This window comes from Fundulus heteroclitus, chromosome 13 (genome assembly GCF_011125445.2).
Source record: "Fundulus heteroclitus isolate FHET01 chromosome 13, MU-UCD_Fhet_4.1, whole genome shotgun sequence".
Lineage (NCBI taxonomy): Eukaryota > Metazoa > Chordata > Actinopteri > Cyprinodontiformes > Fundulidae > Fundulus > Fundulus heteroclitus.
The window spans coordinates 15,721,636-15,739,248 of record NC_046373.1 but is presented as its reverse complement, the minus strand read 5'-3'; the positions used below and the strand labels follow the sequence as shown (position 1 = coordinate 15,739,248).

The following is a 17,613-nucleotide window of genomic DNA, read 5'->3' as shown; positions in this document are numbered from 1 at the left end:
ACATAAATAGCTGCTGTATCTTTATCCTGAAAATAGTGCAATCTACTGTGATTTTTAGAGCGATTTCTAGAGTGATTCTTTTCAAGCTGTATGCAAACAAAATTTCGTTCTGTACGCACTTTGTGCATACAAAATGACAATAAAGATATCTATCTATCTATCTATCTATCTATCTATCTATCTATCTATCTATCTATCTATCTATCTATCTATCTATCTATCTATCTATCTATCTATCTATCTATCTATCTATCTATCTATCTATCTATCTATCTATCTATCTATCTATTTATTTATTTATTTATTTATATGTTAAAGTGGCCCAGTCAAAGCCCAGACCTGCAATAAACCCTGTTAAGTATCTGTGGTGAGAGTTGCAAATAGAGGTTCACAGTTGCTGTCAATCCAGTCTGACCGAGCTTGAGCCATTTTGCAAAGGAGCTTTGTTGTGATAAAAGACCGATAAAACACGTTAAAGTTTTTATTTGTAATTTGACAAATAGGGAAAACTTAAATAAATATAAAAGCTTTTAGAAGACACCGTCTATTAAAAATCAAAGAGGCAAAGAAAAAAAACATGATGAGAAAGTTAAAAAATGAAGATCTGTGAGATTTTTTAAAGCTTTCTCGGTACATAATCATCATCGTCCCTAAAAAAAAACAAAAAAAAAAAAAATCAACCTCCCCAGGTCACGTGACCGGAGGATAAACCAGATTAACGGTTCCCTCCGCGCGGCGCGCGCTCCTCCACACTCTGGGAAAAGCAGTCGAGCTGTCCGCCGGATGCTGTGCCAGTCTCCGCTTCACCTGCTTCTGACGCTGTAGTCTCGGGTATCCAGATTCTTTTTTTTATTTTATTTTATCGGGGGCGGGGGGCAGCGTACATGAATTAACCTCTGAAAAAGAATCCCCCCCCCAACACACACACACACAGCCGTTAGTAAAAGATGATTTCGCCGTGGGACCGGTGGTACTCGACGAGCTGCTGCCTCTGCTGCCATGTACGGACGGGCACCATTATTCTGGGAATATGGTACATGGTAAGGTCCAGTCGTTTGCTTTCCTTCGCCGAGTATTTGTGTCATTGGTGCTCAATGAGCGGCAAAATGTTCCCCAAGTAGGTTAGTAGTAGCTGCCAACCGCACTTGCTGCTAAGTTTTTTTTTTTGTTTTACTCTGAAATATTTCGGATGCCCTCGGTTTAATGGGCTGAAACGACCGTTAGACGACGCTGAAGTTAGCATCCGCCTCGCAGGTATTTCCCTCCGTTCAACGAATCAGGGCTGTCTGCACTAGCTCCACATCTAAAATACTGTTTTTTCTCTTTTTTTTTTTTTTTTTACATTTTAATTGGAATATTGTTTACTCCTTACACTGTCCATAAAACGCCGTTGTTATATTTACGTTGCTGCTGTACTATCATGCATATTGCATATTAAATTATCTCAAGTTCTGTTAATTGGATGTAGTTTGTTTTGTTTTTTTACCTCCTCTGTTATGCCATATTATGAGTAATATTTACTCTGGCATTTGATTTTTTTATTCTTGGCGTTTCTTCAGTACTAACCTTAGATTAAACGAGCTTGTTTTGTTTTTTTTTTTTTTTCATTGCTAAAAATCGTGTGTAACTCCGCATTTGTCATGGCGACACTCGAATTTCCTCTTTGTGGGACAGTGAAGGAATTTCTTATCTTATTTATTTGTTAAACCTTAATTCAATTTGTGAAAACTCAAAACAGGTGACTGTACATAATTTTAAGCTTCTTCACCTCATTAGAAGGGGTCCAGCTTGGAAAATAGACTATCTGGAGGGGTAACTACAGAATACGGTTTGTGGATTGTGTGAGCTTTATTCAATATGTGAACTTGTTTTGTTGTTGTTGTTTTTTTTTAAAGTATGATTTTATGAATGTTTTTTGGCTTCAAGACATTAGATGAGTTCCATCTTAAAAGCCACCAATAATAATAATGTTCTACACTCAGAATAGGTTCAATAAAGTTAATTTTGCAGTTTGTTAAACCTCTTTCTTCAATGCATGAAAACTTTAACCACTTTTTCTTTCTTTTTAGTTGCCTTCCTCACCACATTAGATGTTTTCAGGCTTAAAAATTAACAACAGAGGTTGGACGTGGACACATATTCTTCTCCTATGATAGATTCTATTTAAATGTAGTGTGTGGTTTATGAAACCTTTATTTTATATGTGAAAATTGGGATTTCAGCACTGGTTTTATTTCCAACTAAGAGTTGTAGAATCAAAAAAAAAAAAAAAAAAAAAGGCCTTAAAACTCCACTTTTCCTGTTCAAAGTAGAGAGAATTGGCTAAACTTAAGCTTTGACACATTGGTATTGGTAAAAAAAAAAAAAAAACTCACCTTTCCAGGCCAATTTCTTAGCCTTTCTCTCTGGTTAGTTTTCTCAGAAACTTTAGTCTTCTTTGCTTTATTTGTACTCCTTAGGTAGCCAGTCTTTATACCGGGTTAAATATAGTTAGTTGCTTCTGTTGTGACCCATAGGATAACCTGCAGTTGTAAACATAGTTCAATAAGCCCTGCAAATCCTTGATGTTTGGAAAGCCTTGTTTGTTCTTTCAGCTTAACCCTGCTATTATTAATAATGCTTTAAAATAGAGCCACGGGTGTAAAAAGAAGCAGTTACGTCCTATGAGTAATTTTTTCAGTAGGAAAAGTACTTTTTCTATCTGAACCTTGTAAGAAGTTTGTTATTGGACATTTTGTCCAACACAGTACTTATAAAGTACCTTTCACAGATTAAAAATAAACACTTCTTGACATTTTTTTTTATTAAACCTTCATTTAACCAGGAAAGTCACCAGATTAACGATCTCTTTTTCAAGGGAGACCTCGAAAAAATAAATAGATAAAAACAAATAAAAAACAAAACATTCCATGTAAAACATTTTCCATAAATAGCATCCACAACGACTATTTAAAAAAAATAAAACTGTAAAATGTAACATTAGACAGAATTAAAAACACTGCCAATTTAAAGAAGTCATTTCTAAGACTTATAGGTTTTAGAGATGACTATAGAATATAAGCATGTTTATTACACATAAAAAAATTGATTAAAAAAAATAACGTACATAAAATACTAAATGTTAAGGCCAATTTATTAATAAAGGCAAAACTAAGTTTATAGTTGTATAGCTCAGTTCATGCACAAGATAATAAAGTGCTTTACAAGAAAATAAAGGAACAGCCAAATACATTTAAAACACAAAATGCATCAAAAAGACCATTATAAAAATTCAAGCATCACATAAACAGAAAAACAAACAAACAATGGATGCAAATTTAAAAGAAACAAAAAGCTCAAACATGATAAAAAGTTGCTGATAAAGCAATCTTTGAGCCAAAGCTCCAGTAAACTGTCAGGCATTCAGTCCCGGTTTAAACGAGCCAACCATTTTCGTGGACACATTTATAAGCATCAGTACTTGACCAAAGTGCCGTTCCACTCATTAAACATAAAAGCCTAGCTGTAAATAAAAGTTCAGGTGTAAAAGTCATTGGATAAAAACACACTTTCTAAAAAGTTCTAAGAACTTTTAAAGTTGGTGGGATCCTTATGTGTAGAGACATTTCTTATTATTATTTCTGAGCAGCTACTGCACAGGCCTGGGCTCTTACGGGATCAGCATGAAGCCTTTATTCCAAAGACCTCGGTGAGTTGGTGCCTAATGCTAACGTAAAGACCATGACAGCGATTCTAGCAACATGACAATAAGGGGTAACCTTTTCTGAGTCACTAAAAGAAAGGAATTGCACTAAAAATCAACAACTAGCAGCTTGACGCGATACAAAAACAGAACGACCAAGAATTAAAATTCTGCATTTGTTAGTTTCAATCTTAGCAGCAATCTTTTTCTGTGGTGTAAAAAGATGAAAAAAGTAGAATAATATACATTGCTCTCCACAGTTCCTGGTATAAGTGTGTTCAAAAATGTCAAATAAATCCATCTTTATTGAGCTAACATAATCTCACCCAGAAAAACATAAGAAAAATCCAACCATTATATTTATTTTGTGAATTTATTCACCTGGGGGGCGGAAAATCCTGTTAAAAAAAAAATCGTTATAAAAAATTTGGCCTAACAGAAGGGCTGATTTTCATAAGCCGCGCTTCAAAATGGGAAAGACAAGAGAACATGCTATTCCAGTAAGGCCGGTGCGTGTTTATGTTCATATGCATACGATTAAAGTTGCCCCATTGCAGCTGTTGTTCCAGGGAAAACAATATCTAGCTCTGCGATAAAGTTTAAGGTTATTTTTAATCTTAATTTAAAATGGACCAGGTTGATGGCCCAGTGAATGTGTACATAGGAAAAGCTTTACTTTTTATGCCACTGCACTTTTATTTATTTATTTGACGCTGAAGTTTGTGAAATTTGTGCGTCTGCCAAACTGTTTGGTTTAATGCCAAAGACATATTTGTGTCCATTTGTATCAACATTCCTCAAAAATCAGTCTGGGAATATAAGACAGTGATGATCACAGTACAATATATTCATCTCTATATACCTTGATGTGGCTACTCTTTAAAATCTGCTAAAAAAAACAACAACACTCTTCCTTTTTAGTCCTTGGAGGTGAAATAAATGAATGCATGTAGTTTTAGACACGGTGTTCAGCAAGCCAGACGGTAAATGCTTACACTTTATTCCACAGCATTATTACCATACAAATCTTTTAGTTATGATTTGAAATAAAGCCATTGACTTAGACTAGTAAAATAACTTTTCTAATGTTATTTAAAATTGCCTCAAAAAGCCCTGCTTTCTCTGTCTGTGCTGCACCAGACGTCGTGAGCTGCTCCGTCACCTGAAGACGTAGCTCACCGCCGTTATTCACGTCTCTTTCCGCCCTCAGATCATCAACGCCGTGGTCCTGCTCATCTTGCTGTCGGCTCTCTACGATCCCGTTCAGTACCGCTACCACCTCACCAGCTCCGAGCTGGGGACCGACATTGATGTCATGGATGATGCAAGTAAGGCCCAGGAGTTCTGTTTCGTTTTGGAGTTGAATCGTACTCTTTGTTTACGAGACTCACATCGTAAAATGTTGATTTTTTTTTTTAAGGGTTTTAAAATATGACCACTTAATATGAAAGCTGTTCTCCTGTTCTGAAGGTTTTTAAAAGCAATGAAAGTATGCATGCATGCATGGATGGACCTCACAGATTGTACTTGGATCATCTTGGTTCTTACGTGTCAGACTTTTCTTTTCTTTTCTTTTTTTGTGTGCGTTTTGTGTGAGAGTGCTGCCCTGGGCTCAGACGTAGCTGAGTTAGCCGTGCGGCGCAGCAAACAAATCAGAGTGCATGATGTGTATTTTCAGCGCTCTCCCTGCAGCGACTGTCATCGTCACAGTCGCCTGACTTCAGACACCGTCCCAGGCAGCTGATTAAAAACGACTGCTCTAATTCCCAGATTAAAACGGCCATGTTGACTAACTCGAGCCCCCCCGACATGTTTGCTCCGCATTGGGCATCGGCTCAGATCCAGTAGGAGTGTGTGGATAGAAAAGTGTCTGACGTTGTTTGGGTTTTGTTTACTTTTTATTTTATTTTCCTTACTGTTTTTAATGTAAGATTTGGGAACTTGTTGGTATGGATTACTGTTACTGTAATGCTTATCAGTGGCAACAAAAAAGCAGTTTTATAAAGATTAATTTTTAAAACAATATTTGTGTTCAGTTTAATGTTTTAGCTCTTTAGCTTATATAGTTTAACTAAACAGGCTATAGTTTCAGTGTTTTTGTATTATTTGACAAATAAAGTTAATGAAATCCAAACACTTTAGAAACATTTTTAGAAAACAAATGTATCTTGTTGCTGCCCCGAACACATATAACAATATATTTAGATTTAATTGTGGAACAGTATAAGACGGGTCATGGCGCTTTTTACACAATGACCCGTCCACCCGTCTGCTTATACGAACGCAGACTGGTAGGCAACGGGGGCTCACTGCCTTGGCCCCTCACGATGTAGCTGGGGGTAGCTGGAATCAAACCTGCAACCTTCCAGTTAAACGTATAACGCTTCAAACTTCAATTGGGGGAAAATTAGAGATTTTTTTTTCTGGTTTTCAACCTTGATAAATGCTCTTGTAAGTGTAAACAACTGCTTTAAGTGTTTTGCGTAACAAATCCGGAATCATTTAGAGAAAACCTGGTTTGGTTTGAGTAAAATAAATAAAATAAAAAAATTGCTTGAGGATCTAGTTGCTTACTTTGTAATACACAATCTCCGTTTCTTATTAAGCTTGACCTGCTGATGCAGACTTTAGTTGATTATGATTTCTGTTCCACACTTAGATATTTGAAGCATATAAAAACAGCACTGAAAATATTGTCTCAGCTAATATGTGCTAGCATACTAAACACTGCTTTCTGCGATATCAAAGAAGCTGCAAGCATGTTTTAACCCAGCAAATAGAGGTTGGTAGCTCTAAGAGATAAAACAGCAACTCTGCTGTAATAAGTTATTACGTCTTAACTGCTTACACAATTCTAGCGATTTCTCTTCGCCTGAATGAAGCGCAGACATGTCACAGAAAATGCAAGTTCCTTTTAAATAGTTTGCTTTTAAACGCCTCCCATACACAGAAAATGTCTAACTCCGAGTCGTCTTCCCTCAGTAACAGTGCCCACAATGAAAAGTGTTGCTGTCAGCGTGATCCGTCGGTGCTTATGCACGGTTGGTTTATTTCGGTTCACTTAGTTTCCGAACGGTCGATCAGACTGAAAATCATCATCTGACTCCTGTCACCATCCGTTTTTCTCGATTCTTCTCTAGTCCACATAGTTTACGCAAACTGTGCTGTCGGGTTAACGCTTTTGCTTACAGGGCCCTTTTTCTGATATACACAACATTCCCTGGACATGTCAAAGCTAATGTTTTACTGTAATAAACGAAACTCCCATAATGATAAGCTTTTCTGACATAAGATAACCTGGACTTCTTTGCCTAATCTCTATAAAACAAGAACAGGCCACTGCGTTTGCAGCGCTGATAAACAAAGTTAAGGTTCGGAAAGTCCGAGGCACATTTCAACGCGTTTCAGCACGGCGCTTACAAACGAAAAACAAAGTCATCATTTATTGCACCAGTCAGTGGTGAATGAGTCAGTTCATTTCACTTCATCTATATATCTATATATCTATATATATAGATAAAGCATCTCATTTGGTATTTCTTCAGTGGTAAACTAGACTTCTAATGTTTTTTCTGTTTTCCCCTACAGATATCTGCATTGCAACTGCAATATCCCTTCTCATGATTCTTATATGTGGCATGGCAACATATGGCGCTTACAAGGTAAACACGCAGCGCCGACGTGAAACAGACCCCAGCCTGGATTTGACAAAATGAATTTCTCCATTTAATCCTAATCTCTCTCCCCGCCCCCCATAGCAACACGCTGCTTGGATCATTCCATTCTTCTGCTACCAGATCTTCGACTTTGCCCTCAACACACTGGTGGCCATTAGCGTGGTGGTTTACCCCAACACGGTGCAAGACTACCTTCAGCAGCTGGTGAGCCGCCGCTGCGCATATTGACGTGGTTCTGGAGGTTCTGTTGTTGTGTTTGAAATCAATGAACAGCTCATTGCAGTCAGAATATAGATTTGATAGCTTTGGATTTTATTGCTTCAGCAAGGTGTAATTCTGCAGAGCCATTCAGTGAAACTAGGCCACACAGACAGAAAATCAGATGTTAGCCGTGTAGATTAGGCAGACGTGGTCTTCTGGTTCTTTTTCTTGATTTCTGTTTCTGTTCTAACATTTTTTTTTTTTATCTTCCTCTGTCCTTTACTTCCAGCCAGGGACATTCCCTTACAAGGAGGACATCATGTCCACAAACAATATGTGCCTAGTCTTCGCAGTCCTGCTCTTCATCGGCTGCATCCTCTCCTTCAAGGTAGGAGGTCATTGGATCAGAAACGATCGGATTGAAATAAAACTAATGCACATAAAAGCGCCTTTTCTTACAGTACAGCCGCGAGCTTCAATGTATTTTATTTTGGTTGTCATTTCCTAGGCCAACGCTAAAAAGTATATCCGTGCATCTATTTTCTAAACTGGCTTAATCTGTGCAAAGTCACTGGGGGGCTGGTGCCTATCTACAGCGGTTATGAAGAAATCATGTAAATGTTTCATGAAAGAATAATACATGGGTTTTCAAAATAAAAAACATTCTGGTTGCATTTGTGTCTTTAAGTAAAATCCTGTGCAACCCACTGCCTTCCAAAGTCTCCCTATTGGTAAAGAGAGTCCACCTGTGTGTTACTGGATCACTATAAATGCAGCTTTTCTGTGAAGTCCTTAGAGCTTTGTTAGAGAACTTTAGTAAATAAACAAAAACACCAACAAACACAACAGACAGGTCCGGGCTGCGTTGAACATTGTCTAAAAACGAGAAGACTATGACACAACTGCACACCTATGGAGACATGGCCGTCCACTTAGACTGACAGTCTGGATAGAAACTATAGTCAGAGAAGCAACAGGGAAAGAGTCTGTCAACAGGAGAACTATTTGGCAAACGTTTGATAAATCTGGACCTCATGGAAACACGACAGGATGAGAGATATTGTTAAAAGAAAGCCATTTAAAGTACCATCTCCATTAAGTGATTTAGAGGACTCAGCAGACATGTGGAAGGTGCTCTGGTCAGTTAGACCGGATTATATAAAACCTAATGTGTGACAAAAATCAACACTTAACATACAACCATTAATGTGCAACGAGGCAGTGGTAGCATTGTGCTGTTGGCGTGCGTTTGTTCTTTATTGATAGAGGCGCTCCTCAGTTGGTGAGAAGATAGAAACAGGGTGAAGCCTGCTCTGCTAAAGACTGGAAATGGAGGTGGAGGTTCACCTTCAGGCAGGACCGTTAACCTGAGCAGGGCTGGAATGGTTTGGATTAAAGTATATTTATATGTTTGGTTATAATTTGTGTTGAGAAATCAAAGTCCACAGATGTTTTCAATGCAATTGGCCTCAGCTTGAGCTGTTTTACAAAGAAAAATGGACCAAAAAATGTTGTCTCCTTACAAGACTTGCTACAAATGGTGGTTCTCCTCATGGGGGGCGCATTCCAAACGCAAGCCACACTTTTCAGATGTTTGAACGTGACAAAACGTGAACAGATGTAAGGGGTAAGCGGTATGAAGTATGTGACATTTCTGAAACCTAGCGGTGTGGATGTCCTGATTGTCAGCGGCCTCTGTGAGGCGGTCACAGTCGAAGAGCAGAGGGTCATACTCCATTTGTCCCCTAACGCATGGATGACTCTCCAGGCGCAGCTACACTCCGAGGCTCTGGGATGCGACGGGGCATAAAGCTGCAGTCATCTGTACAATCAAATCAAGTTGTTTCTCCTCTAAGATGAGATTAGAACCGCGCTCGGCAGACATCCAAAGCCAGAGCCCTGGTTTTTATGACAGCAAGCGGCCACTGGAAAACAGCCCTCAGTCAAAACTGTTATAAACGTTGTGCCTTTGACAGGGAACTTTGTTTTAGTTTATAGAGTCGAAGCTCAGAAATGATGCGGTTGTGACATTGGCCACGGTATACGCGCACTGTATAGTTGCTGCTATTCTTTATACGGAGCCCCCAGAAAGCACCAGATGTCAACGCTCAAGGAGTCCTTCGGCTCTCAGGATGGAGCGAACACCTGCTGACGTCGCTCCTAGAGCCAACATCCTTCACTTGGCTGCACTTGGCAGAGATGACACAGGCAGATGGAGAGGAGGAGAGAGCTGGATAAAAAAAAGACAATTTAGGGAAAAAGATTTATATGGCTGAGTGATTAGGCTGAAAAGAGATACAGATCTAGAAACTGGAAGAAAAAGATAATTGGGAGTGATCCGATTAGAAATGTATCAGAAGCAAAGGAAAGCCGATTTACATTGGTACTGTTCATAAATTATGTTGTTTTAAATTTAAAAAAATGTTAACTTGGGGACAGAAAAGCAGTGTTAGGAATAAAAACGAGGTGATGAGCGAGGCAACATGTCAAATGTGTGCAAATTGATGCTGACTGCTTGAGTTGACCTTACGCTGGTGATGCACAGAGAAGGAGGTCAGCTCAGCAGATGCTAAAGTGATTGGCTCGCACTCTGCCCGGCTTCCTGGTTGACTGCTCCTGGTGCTGGCAGGGGCACCGACTCAGCAGGCTAATCACACACACGCACACACACACACACACACACACACACAATGAAGTTCCTCTTCTCCTGCCAAGTCAGAGACCAGCCTTTGGTCTCAGCGAATCAAGAGACGCCTGTTAAGTTACTTCTGGTAAAATGGCAAAGGCCGAAATATCCCAGAATGTCCTTATAACACAGTTCCACGTCTGCCGTCGCCCTCCCTGACCCAGCCGAATACGTAAACGACAAGCAGGCGGCATTTGTCATTCAAGCCCGTTGTGTGCTAATCTTTTTACCTCGTTTCTCTCTTTTTTTTTTAGGCCTACCTGATCGGCTGCGTGTGGAACTGCTACAGATATGTGAGCGGCAGAGGCACCACGGAGGTCCTGGTTTATGTCACCACAAACGACACCACGGTGAGTCGTCTTATTCAGCAGTTGGGTTATGCCCCCACCCGTCTCCACATGTTGGGAGGAGATTTGCACAGCAGCAGAGTTTACCCCCCTTTGCCTGAAGCTCAGGTTTGTGGTGTAAGCTGCGATCATTGACAAAATCCCTGTGGGGTACGAGTATTGGCGACCATAAAAATCCCCTGTGAAATAACTATAACTGAAGCTTTTATTGATTTTTTTTTATAAACTATTGTTTTTTAATGAGTTTTTATTATAGATTGGAGGAATATTATCACATAAAAAATGTCTTTTCAAATGTTTTCCTGGTTAAATTGTGCCGCTACAATAAAACATTCCTCATCTTTGTCAGAAGGGCCTTAAATGTGTCAAGCACTGGATATTTCAGGACTTAGTTTTTATTTTCTTTAATTCCAGCCACTCATTAAGTCTTCATTGCTCGGATAATTATATTGCCCCTGTTACTATTAATAGTGTTGCTATAAGTGAAAGACAACGCTTACTTTGATGATTTACTGCTTATTATTAAATATTTAAAAGCCAACTAAAATTATTCAACTATCCTATTATCTTTAAAACAAATCCCCACTGTGGTGTTCAAATGATGTACCCAACAACAAAAAAATTGTTTTCTTAGGAATTCACTATGGTGCTGTTTCATGAACTTAATGTTGAGAAATAACTTTGTATTTCCTGTAAGCTTTAAATTTAACAATACTGCTGTTTAACGGGGTCTCGTTGTGGCAACAGCGGATGGTTATTAATGTTTAGTTTTTTTATTATCAGAAAAAAAAAGTATTTTATTGTAAAAACTAAAATCTCTTTCTGATATTTACAAACTCAAAAGTCCTCATTTTATTCCCTTTTGCTTCTTTGTGAGGATCAATAAATACTAATGTATTTAAAAAATAGGTTTTAATGAAATGTTTGTGTTCTGTTAGATGCCCTAGTGGCAACGTGACATGACACCTCAGGTATGGACATAAAAGTGTTGATGTTTTGGTTTGGAAGACAGCTTATAAATATTAAACGGTGATGTTTGGACAGAAACTACCGTATTCTTCGGAGCATAAGGCGCAATGGATTATAAGGCACATTCCATATTCTTCCTGTGTGTGATATCACTTTCCTTCGCATTCTCCTGAGAGGGAGAGCTATCCGTCTCTGTGGGGAGGACAGAGTAGTTGGCCTACACTGCTCTGTTTCTAACATAAGGCCAAAATACACAGAACTTTTATATTGAATTAACTTACTGGGTTTATTGTTGCTAGCGCGGGCTGCCTTACATGAATGCACTTCTAGTTTAGACATTACAGTCAGGCAGTCTTGTAGACAGCTCAGGGGTCCGATCAGGTAGTGACACAAAGTACCGTAATGCTCCGAATATCCATTGAGTGGAGCGACTTTGTTGCTAACCAGAGTCGTACTTAAACATTTAACAGATTTTTGAGCGCATTGTACCACATAAAATCAGTCAGTAAGCACAACAGTAATCATATATGAGGCGCAACATAAATTTTTGGGAAAATGTAAGGATTTCAGGTGCGCCTTATAGTCTGAAAAATACGGTAGTTTTAGTTTTAACTCAGTCAGGAATCTCATACCTAGATCTAGTGGTGAAAGAGGGGAAATCTGTACAAATAAAGAACACCGTCCTGGTTTTGTCACCAAAACAACGTTGATCCGTTGAGGTTCTGATCCAGTGAGGTTTTGTTTGGGCCGTTGGCAGCAGGTCCTTTTGGGTCTGTGTCTTTGATAATCAGCTCCCTGCAGTTGTTTAATGGGATTTTGTCAAATAGTCTTGCCCATGAGGGAGTATTTAATATGTGTAGAAGCTTTTTTTTGTTGAATATCATCCACAGCAAAGGAATTAAGGATTTAAAGCAACAGTGATTGAAAAATAACCTGATTTTAAATCCTAACAGAAGCAGGTTTAAATACTGTAGTACGTTGTGTTTTAGGTGTTCATTCATTCGTTCTGGGAAACAGTAGCACTGCTGAGTCCACTGTGGGAACTGGTCCTGGTTCTGTGTTGGTTCCTCTGAGGCGTTGCTGCTCGGATAAACAGAACCCGGTGCCGTCCGCTCCGTTTCCCTTTGGTGTTACCTCCACTTGTTTCTAAGAGGCTTTAGCATAGTCATGGTCTCCATGTGTCTGTTGTGTTTATAATCTTCCATCCTGGTAGATAAGACATTAATCTGCTTCACACACCCCCCCATCCACTCCATGCGCAGCACTTTATCTGTCTGTCACTTTGTCCTTGTGCTCCACTGGCCACCCTTCGTGCCGATGACGCTTTCCTCTTAAATGCAAGACTCTGTTTACAGTCGTCTATCCAGGAGGCTCTGATCTCACCCTGTGCATTATGCGTTCCTTCAGCAAATGTTCGGTCTGTGCCGCTCACTGTTTCACTCCCGTATCATGAAAGGAGAAAAGTGGTAGGTCTTTCAGGAACAAAACAAAAAAGATCAAATGATAGCGTGCACTGCAAAAGCGGAACTAAAAATAAGTAAAGTTTCCTTAAAAAATTGTGTATTTGTTCTTGATTTGAGCAGATAAATAGGATGATCTGCCAATGGAATAAGACTTTTGCACTTAAAACAGGAACAACTCATCTCCATCATCTTATTTCAAGTGCAGTATATCTAATTATCTTATTTTAGGGGTCAAAATACTCATTCCATTGGCAGATAATCTTTTTTACCTGCTCAAATCAAGGACAAAAACACTAATTTTAAGAACATTTTACTTATTTTTAGATCTGGTTTTGCAGTGTGGAGCTTCCAAACAGCCACAGAGATCTTTGTATTGCCACTAAAAAAATAAAGATACAAACACAAACATCACTGGGTCACAAGGCCGTGTTATTATTCTCACAGACAGTAGAAGAAGACAAGTGTTAATGTGCCATAATCAAGGGTTTAACTAGTCTGATTAGGGATTATAAAATAAGATGACACTGCAAAAACGGATCAAAAAATATGTAAAATGTTCTTAAAGTTAGTGTATTTATCCTTGATTTGAGCAGGTAAATAAGATCATCTGCCAATGGAGTGAGTATTTTGACCCCTAAAATAAGATAATTAGACATCCTGCACTTAAAATAAGATGATGGAGATGAATTGTTCCTATTTTAGGTGCAAAAATATTATTCCATTGGCAAATCAGCTTATTTACCTGCTCAAATCAAGGACAAATACACTAACTTTAAGAACATTTTACTCATTTCTAGTTCCGTTTTTGCAGTGGAGCAAATCTCAGGTGGTCCAGATGCCAAGGAAGCTGTGAAATTTAACACACCTATCAGCTCATATCTGTTGGCAGTTAAACGTGTTGTTGGTTTATGGAGGCGGATTATAAAAATGGGCATAATTTGTAATGATTATATTGTATTTTTTGAGAGCCAGAAGTGGTAATGAATATAAAGCCGTTGTACGAGAAGGTGGAAAACCTTTGGTTGGTGTTGTAGTTAAATGCATTGAAGAGAGTGATCAGGCTGCTGGAGTCAGCGAGCCAAACGAAGGCCGGAGCGTCTGCCGCTTGCATTTTAATCAGAGGTATGAAAGAGCAATTCGCTTTTGAATGCAGCAGAAATCTGTGGCAAACATCAAGGTTAAAACAACGTCTAGTTTTGACTTAGAAACATAAAAACAAGCTGTTATCGCTTCATTAACTCCGCCCACTAAAAAAAATAGAGCGCTGTGGTGTTTTTTTTTTTTGTTTTTTTTTTCCATTCTAAAGCCAAGAATGTGATGAAATGGCTTTTTGCAGCCCTCGGACATAAAGTACCCAGCTGCTTCCTCCTATCTGTTGGGGCTTTTCTATAAATGCCATTAAAATGCACAAGGGTCATCCCCCTGTGGGTTCCGCTCCCTCCTCCTCTTTCTCCATATCTCTTTCTGCGCTCCCTTCTTCTGGAAACGTTACATAACGGCCTGCTTGTCTGCTTCATTTCAAATCCTAGCTGTGATGTGTTTGCAGGGCCGCTCTGCCTCCCCTCCCAGCATACTCACTCTCTCTCTCTCTCTCTCTCTCTCTCTCTCTCTCTCTCTCTCTCTCTCTCTCTCTGAGCCAGCAGCAGGGCTGGTTTCAGGACTTCATTTACAGAGAAAGACCTCTGATGGAGGGAACACTAGCTCGCCTGTGTGCCAGCGCTCCTTGGAGCTGGTCATGCTGTCTGTAGGGCTGGATGGAGGGAAAAGATGAGCAGAAACCCAAAAGATGTGTCCAGCAGCCCTTTATGTTTACTAAGAGCTGCACCGGGTTCCCAAACAGTCTGGAAAACATCGGGAATTTGAAAATAAATGATCCTGTGTGTGTGTGTGTGGGGGGGGGGGGGTTGCTTTGCTCCCTTTCCCATTTTTTAAAACGTTGTGTCCTTCCTTCTTTGTGTCCTCCCTAGTTATCTTCCTTCTCTCCTTCCTTCCTCGTGTCCTTTTTTACTCTTTCTTCTCGTCTATCTTCTTCTTTCGCCATTGCTTTCTGATGTCCTTCCTTCCATCCTTTCTTCCTTCGTCTCCTTTCTTCTTTCCCTTCGTCTGTCCTCTCTCTCTCTCTCTGCTTGTCCTGCATCCTTACGTCTGCTCCTCTGTTCCTTGGTGTTATACTGTTTCTATGAACTGTAGAAATGTGGCTGCCGGTGCAAATAGACCATCATGATACTACAGTTCATAAACATCTGTGACGCTTTTTGAGGTTTTATTTACTTTTTGTCGTGTTATTGTTCGGGGATTTAATTTCGGTGGCACTGTTGCCTTGCAGCAACAAGGTCCTGGGTTCAAATCCTGGCCTGGGGTCTTTCTGCGTGGAGTTTGCATGTTCTCCCTGTGCATGCCTGGGTTCTCTCTGGGCGCTCCTGCTTCCTCCCACAGTCCAGAAACATGACTGCTAGTTTCACTAGTTTCTCTCTAAATGGCCCTTAAACGGGAGCGTGCATGGCTGCGTGTCTCTGCGCTGCCCTGTGATGGACCCCGCCTCCCACCCAACGATCGCTGAAGGTTAAACACTGCAAAAACAGATCTAAAAATAAGCAAAATGTTCTTAAACATAGTGTTTTTGTCCTTGATTTGAGCTGGTAAATATGATCATTTGCCAATGGAATGAGTATGTTTACCCCTAAATTAAGATAATTAGACATCCTGCACTTGAAATAAGATGATGGAGATGAATTGTTCCTATTTTAAGTGCACAAATCTTATTCTATTGGCAGATCATCTTATTTACCTGCTCAAATCAAGGACAGATACACTAATTGTAAGAAAATTTTACTTATTTTTAGTTCCGTTTTTGCAGTAAAGCATTTTTTTTTTTCCCCTGGTGAATATTTTGAATTTGACTGATCTGACCTGCGTGGTGAAAAGTACGAGCAGGAGCAGCACCGGTCTGGAGGAATCAGAGAACACAATTATTTCAGGCGATCCAGGTCTCAAATCTGATCATATTTCATAAATCTTCTCCAAATATTCATGTAAATGAGTATCTAGCATCTAAGCTAAATCGAAAGATAAGGGTTGTTATTGAACTCTGAGTCATTGCGCTGTGTTTTGGTTCCTTGTTGCGATGCAGGTCCTGCTGCCGCCATACGAGGAAGCGGTCGCCATCTCAGCGAAGGACCCTCCCCCCCAGTACCTGGAGGCATGAGAGACGGCCCTGCCGCTCAGTTACACCCCCCCGACACCTTCCATTTCTACTTCTCAGCAGTAGGAGCCCAACTCAGGCCAAACCCGTGTTTTTTAGATGCCGGTCTCAGCCTTAGATAAAGCTGACACCCCCACCACCACTTCCCTCCTGCTGCGCGTCTTCTCCTCCAAGGACAGTGTGCCCATCCCCAGCAGCGCCCCCTGCAGGCGGCTGCTCTGCGCTGCAGGCGCCTGAACTCTCGCCCCGACCCGACTTAATGTGAAACTCCTGTTTGTTTTGTTGCTTTAGTAAAAAAAGCCGCACCCGTCCGGCCGCCAACTGTTAAGCCCCGATACTGTGAATTAACCCTGGTGTCCTTGAATAGAGACGGACTACACGACGGTGGACGAAGCAAAGACGAGTGCGAAAGAAAAAGCAGCAAATGTTATCGAGTGAAATAGCACTTTTTAAACAAAAAAAAAAGAAAAGATTAACACATTTTCTTCTATGAATGTAACGTGGAGGTATTTTTCTATGACTTTTTCTATTACGGTAAAAACCGACCGGGGGGGAAACGGGACAAGTGTGAGCTGCCGTCTGTGATGTAGGAATATTAACATGCGTCTCTCATCCTGTGGGAAGGTATGCAGGGAAAAAAAGAAGACACCAGTGAGAAAATGTCTTCTGTGTGTTTACCCATCGCCGTTCTGTCCAAATATTCCAGCCTGCCTTCCTGTCTTGTTTTCCGAGCTCCAACGCGATCAGCCGGTGAAGCCTGTATCCGACAGCTGTTTACACCCTGACCCCTTGCAGTCCCACGTCCAAACACATAGAGCTACAGTGAGTAGATGTGGTGAAACGTTGTCTTTCTACACTGCAGCAGCATTGACTGTGTCTCTGTGCTTTCGTGCTTTGTTCGGTGTATAATTTGACCTTTTTAGTTAACGCGGCTCTGCTGGACTGAGGGCATTTTCCTGTAAAGACCGCATGACGTGCTGCTGTACTTGCATCCTTGTTTTTGTCTGCGTTGTGCACCCGTGGAATATTTCTGTTGCACATCCTGCAGAATCGTATGAGATGTTGAAGTCAGCTCAGTATCTGTTGTGTAAATGTGTGACTGTTGCGACTATTAGGAGCCAAAAAGTAGAAAATAATAGTGTTTTTTTTTGTTTTGGGTCTGAGTTAGTGATGTTTATAAGTGCATCTCAATAAATTAGAATAGTTAAAAAGTTAATATCTGTCATTCCGTTTTTTTTTATTATTATTATTAATACAAATGTCCTCTCCATGCGCAGTCATGTGAAGGACTGCTAGCAGGATAGATTGTCAACATAATAAAAGGTTAATGCTAAAGAAGCCAGTTGATCACATAGTATCCAACCATCTCTGCAGAACGTTTAGTGG

General features: G+C 40.1%; 1 protein-coding gene across 2 annotated transcripts; it reads left to right on the top strand.

The window, feature by feature from the left end:
• The first annotated feature begins 732 nt into the window (after positions 1-732).
• Positions 733-16,868, top strand: laptm4b (lysosomal protein transmembrane 4 beta). 2 transcript variants are annotated; one of them, XM_036145205.1, is made up of 7 exons: positions 733-1,040; positions 4,893-5,010; positions 7,271-7,344; positions 7,441-7,563; positions 7,850-7,948; positions 10,501-10,596; positions 14,666-15,279. In XM_036145205.1, exons 1-7 carry the CDS (start codon positions 948-950, stop codon positions 14,771-14,773), a joined length of 711 nt encoding a protein of 236 aa, XP_036001098.1. In that variant the 5' UTR covers positions 733-947; the 3' UTR covers positions 14,774-15,279. The 2 variants fall into 2 exon arrangements, with proteins under 2 accessions (XP_036001098.1, XP_012721333.1); XM_012865879.3 differs by lacking the exon at positions 14,666-15,279 and adding an exon at positions 16,156-16,868 and having other exon boundaries at positions 736-1,040.
• Positions 16,869-17,613: the final 745 nt, after the last annotated feature.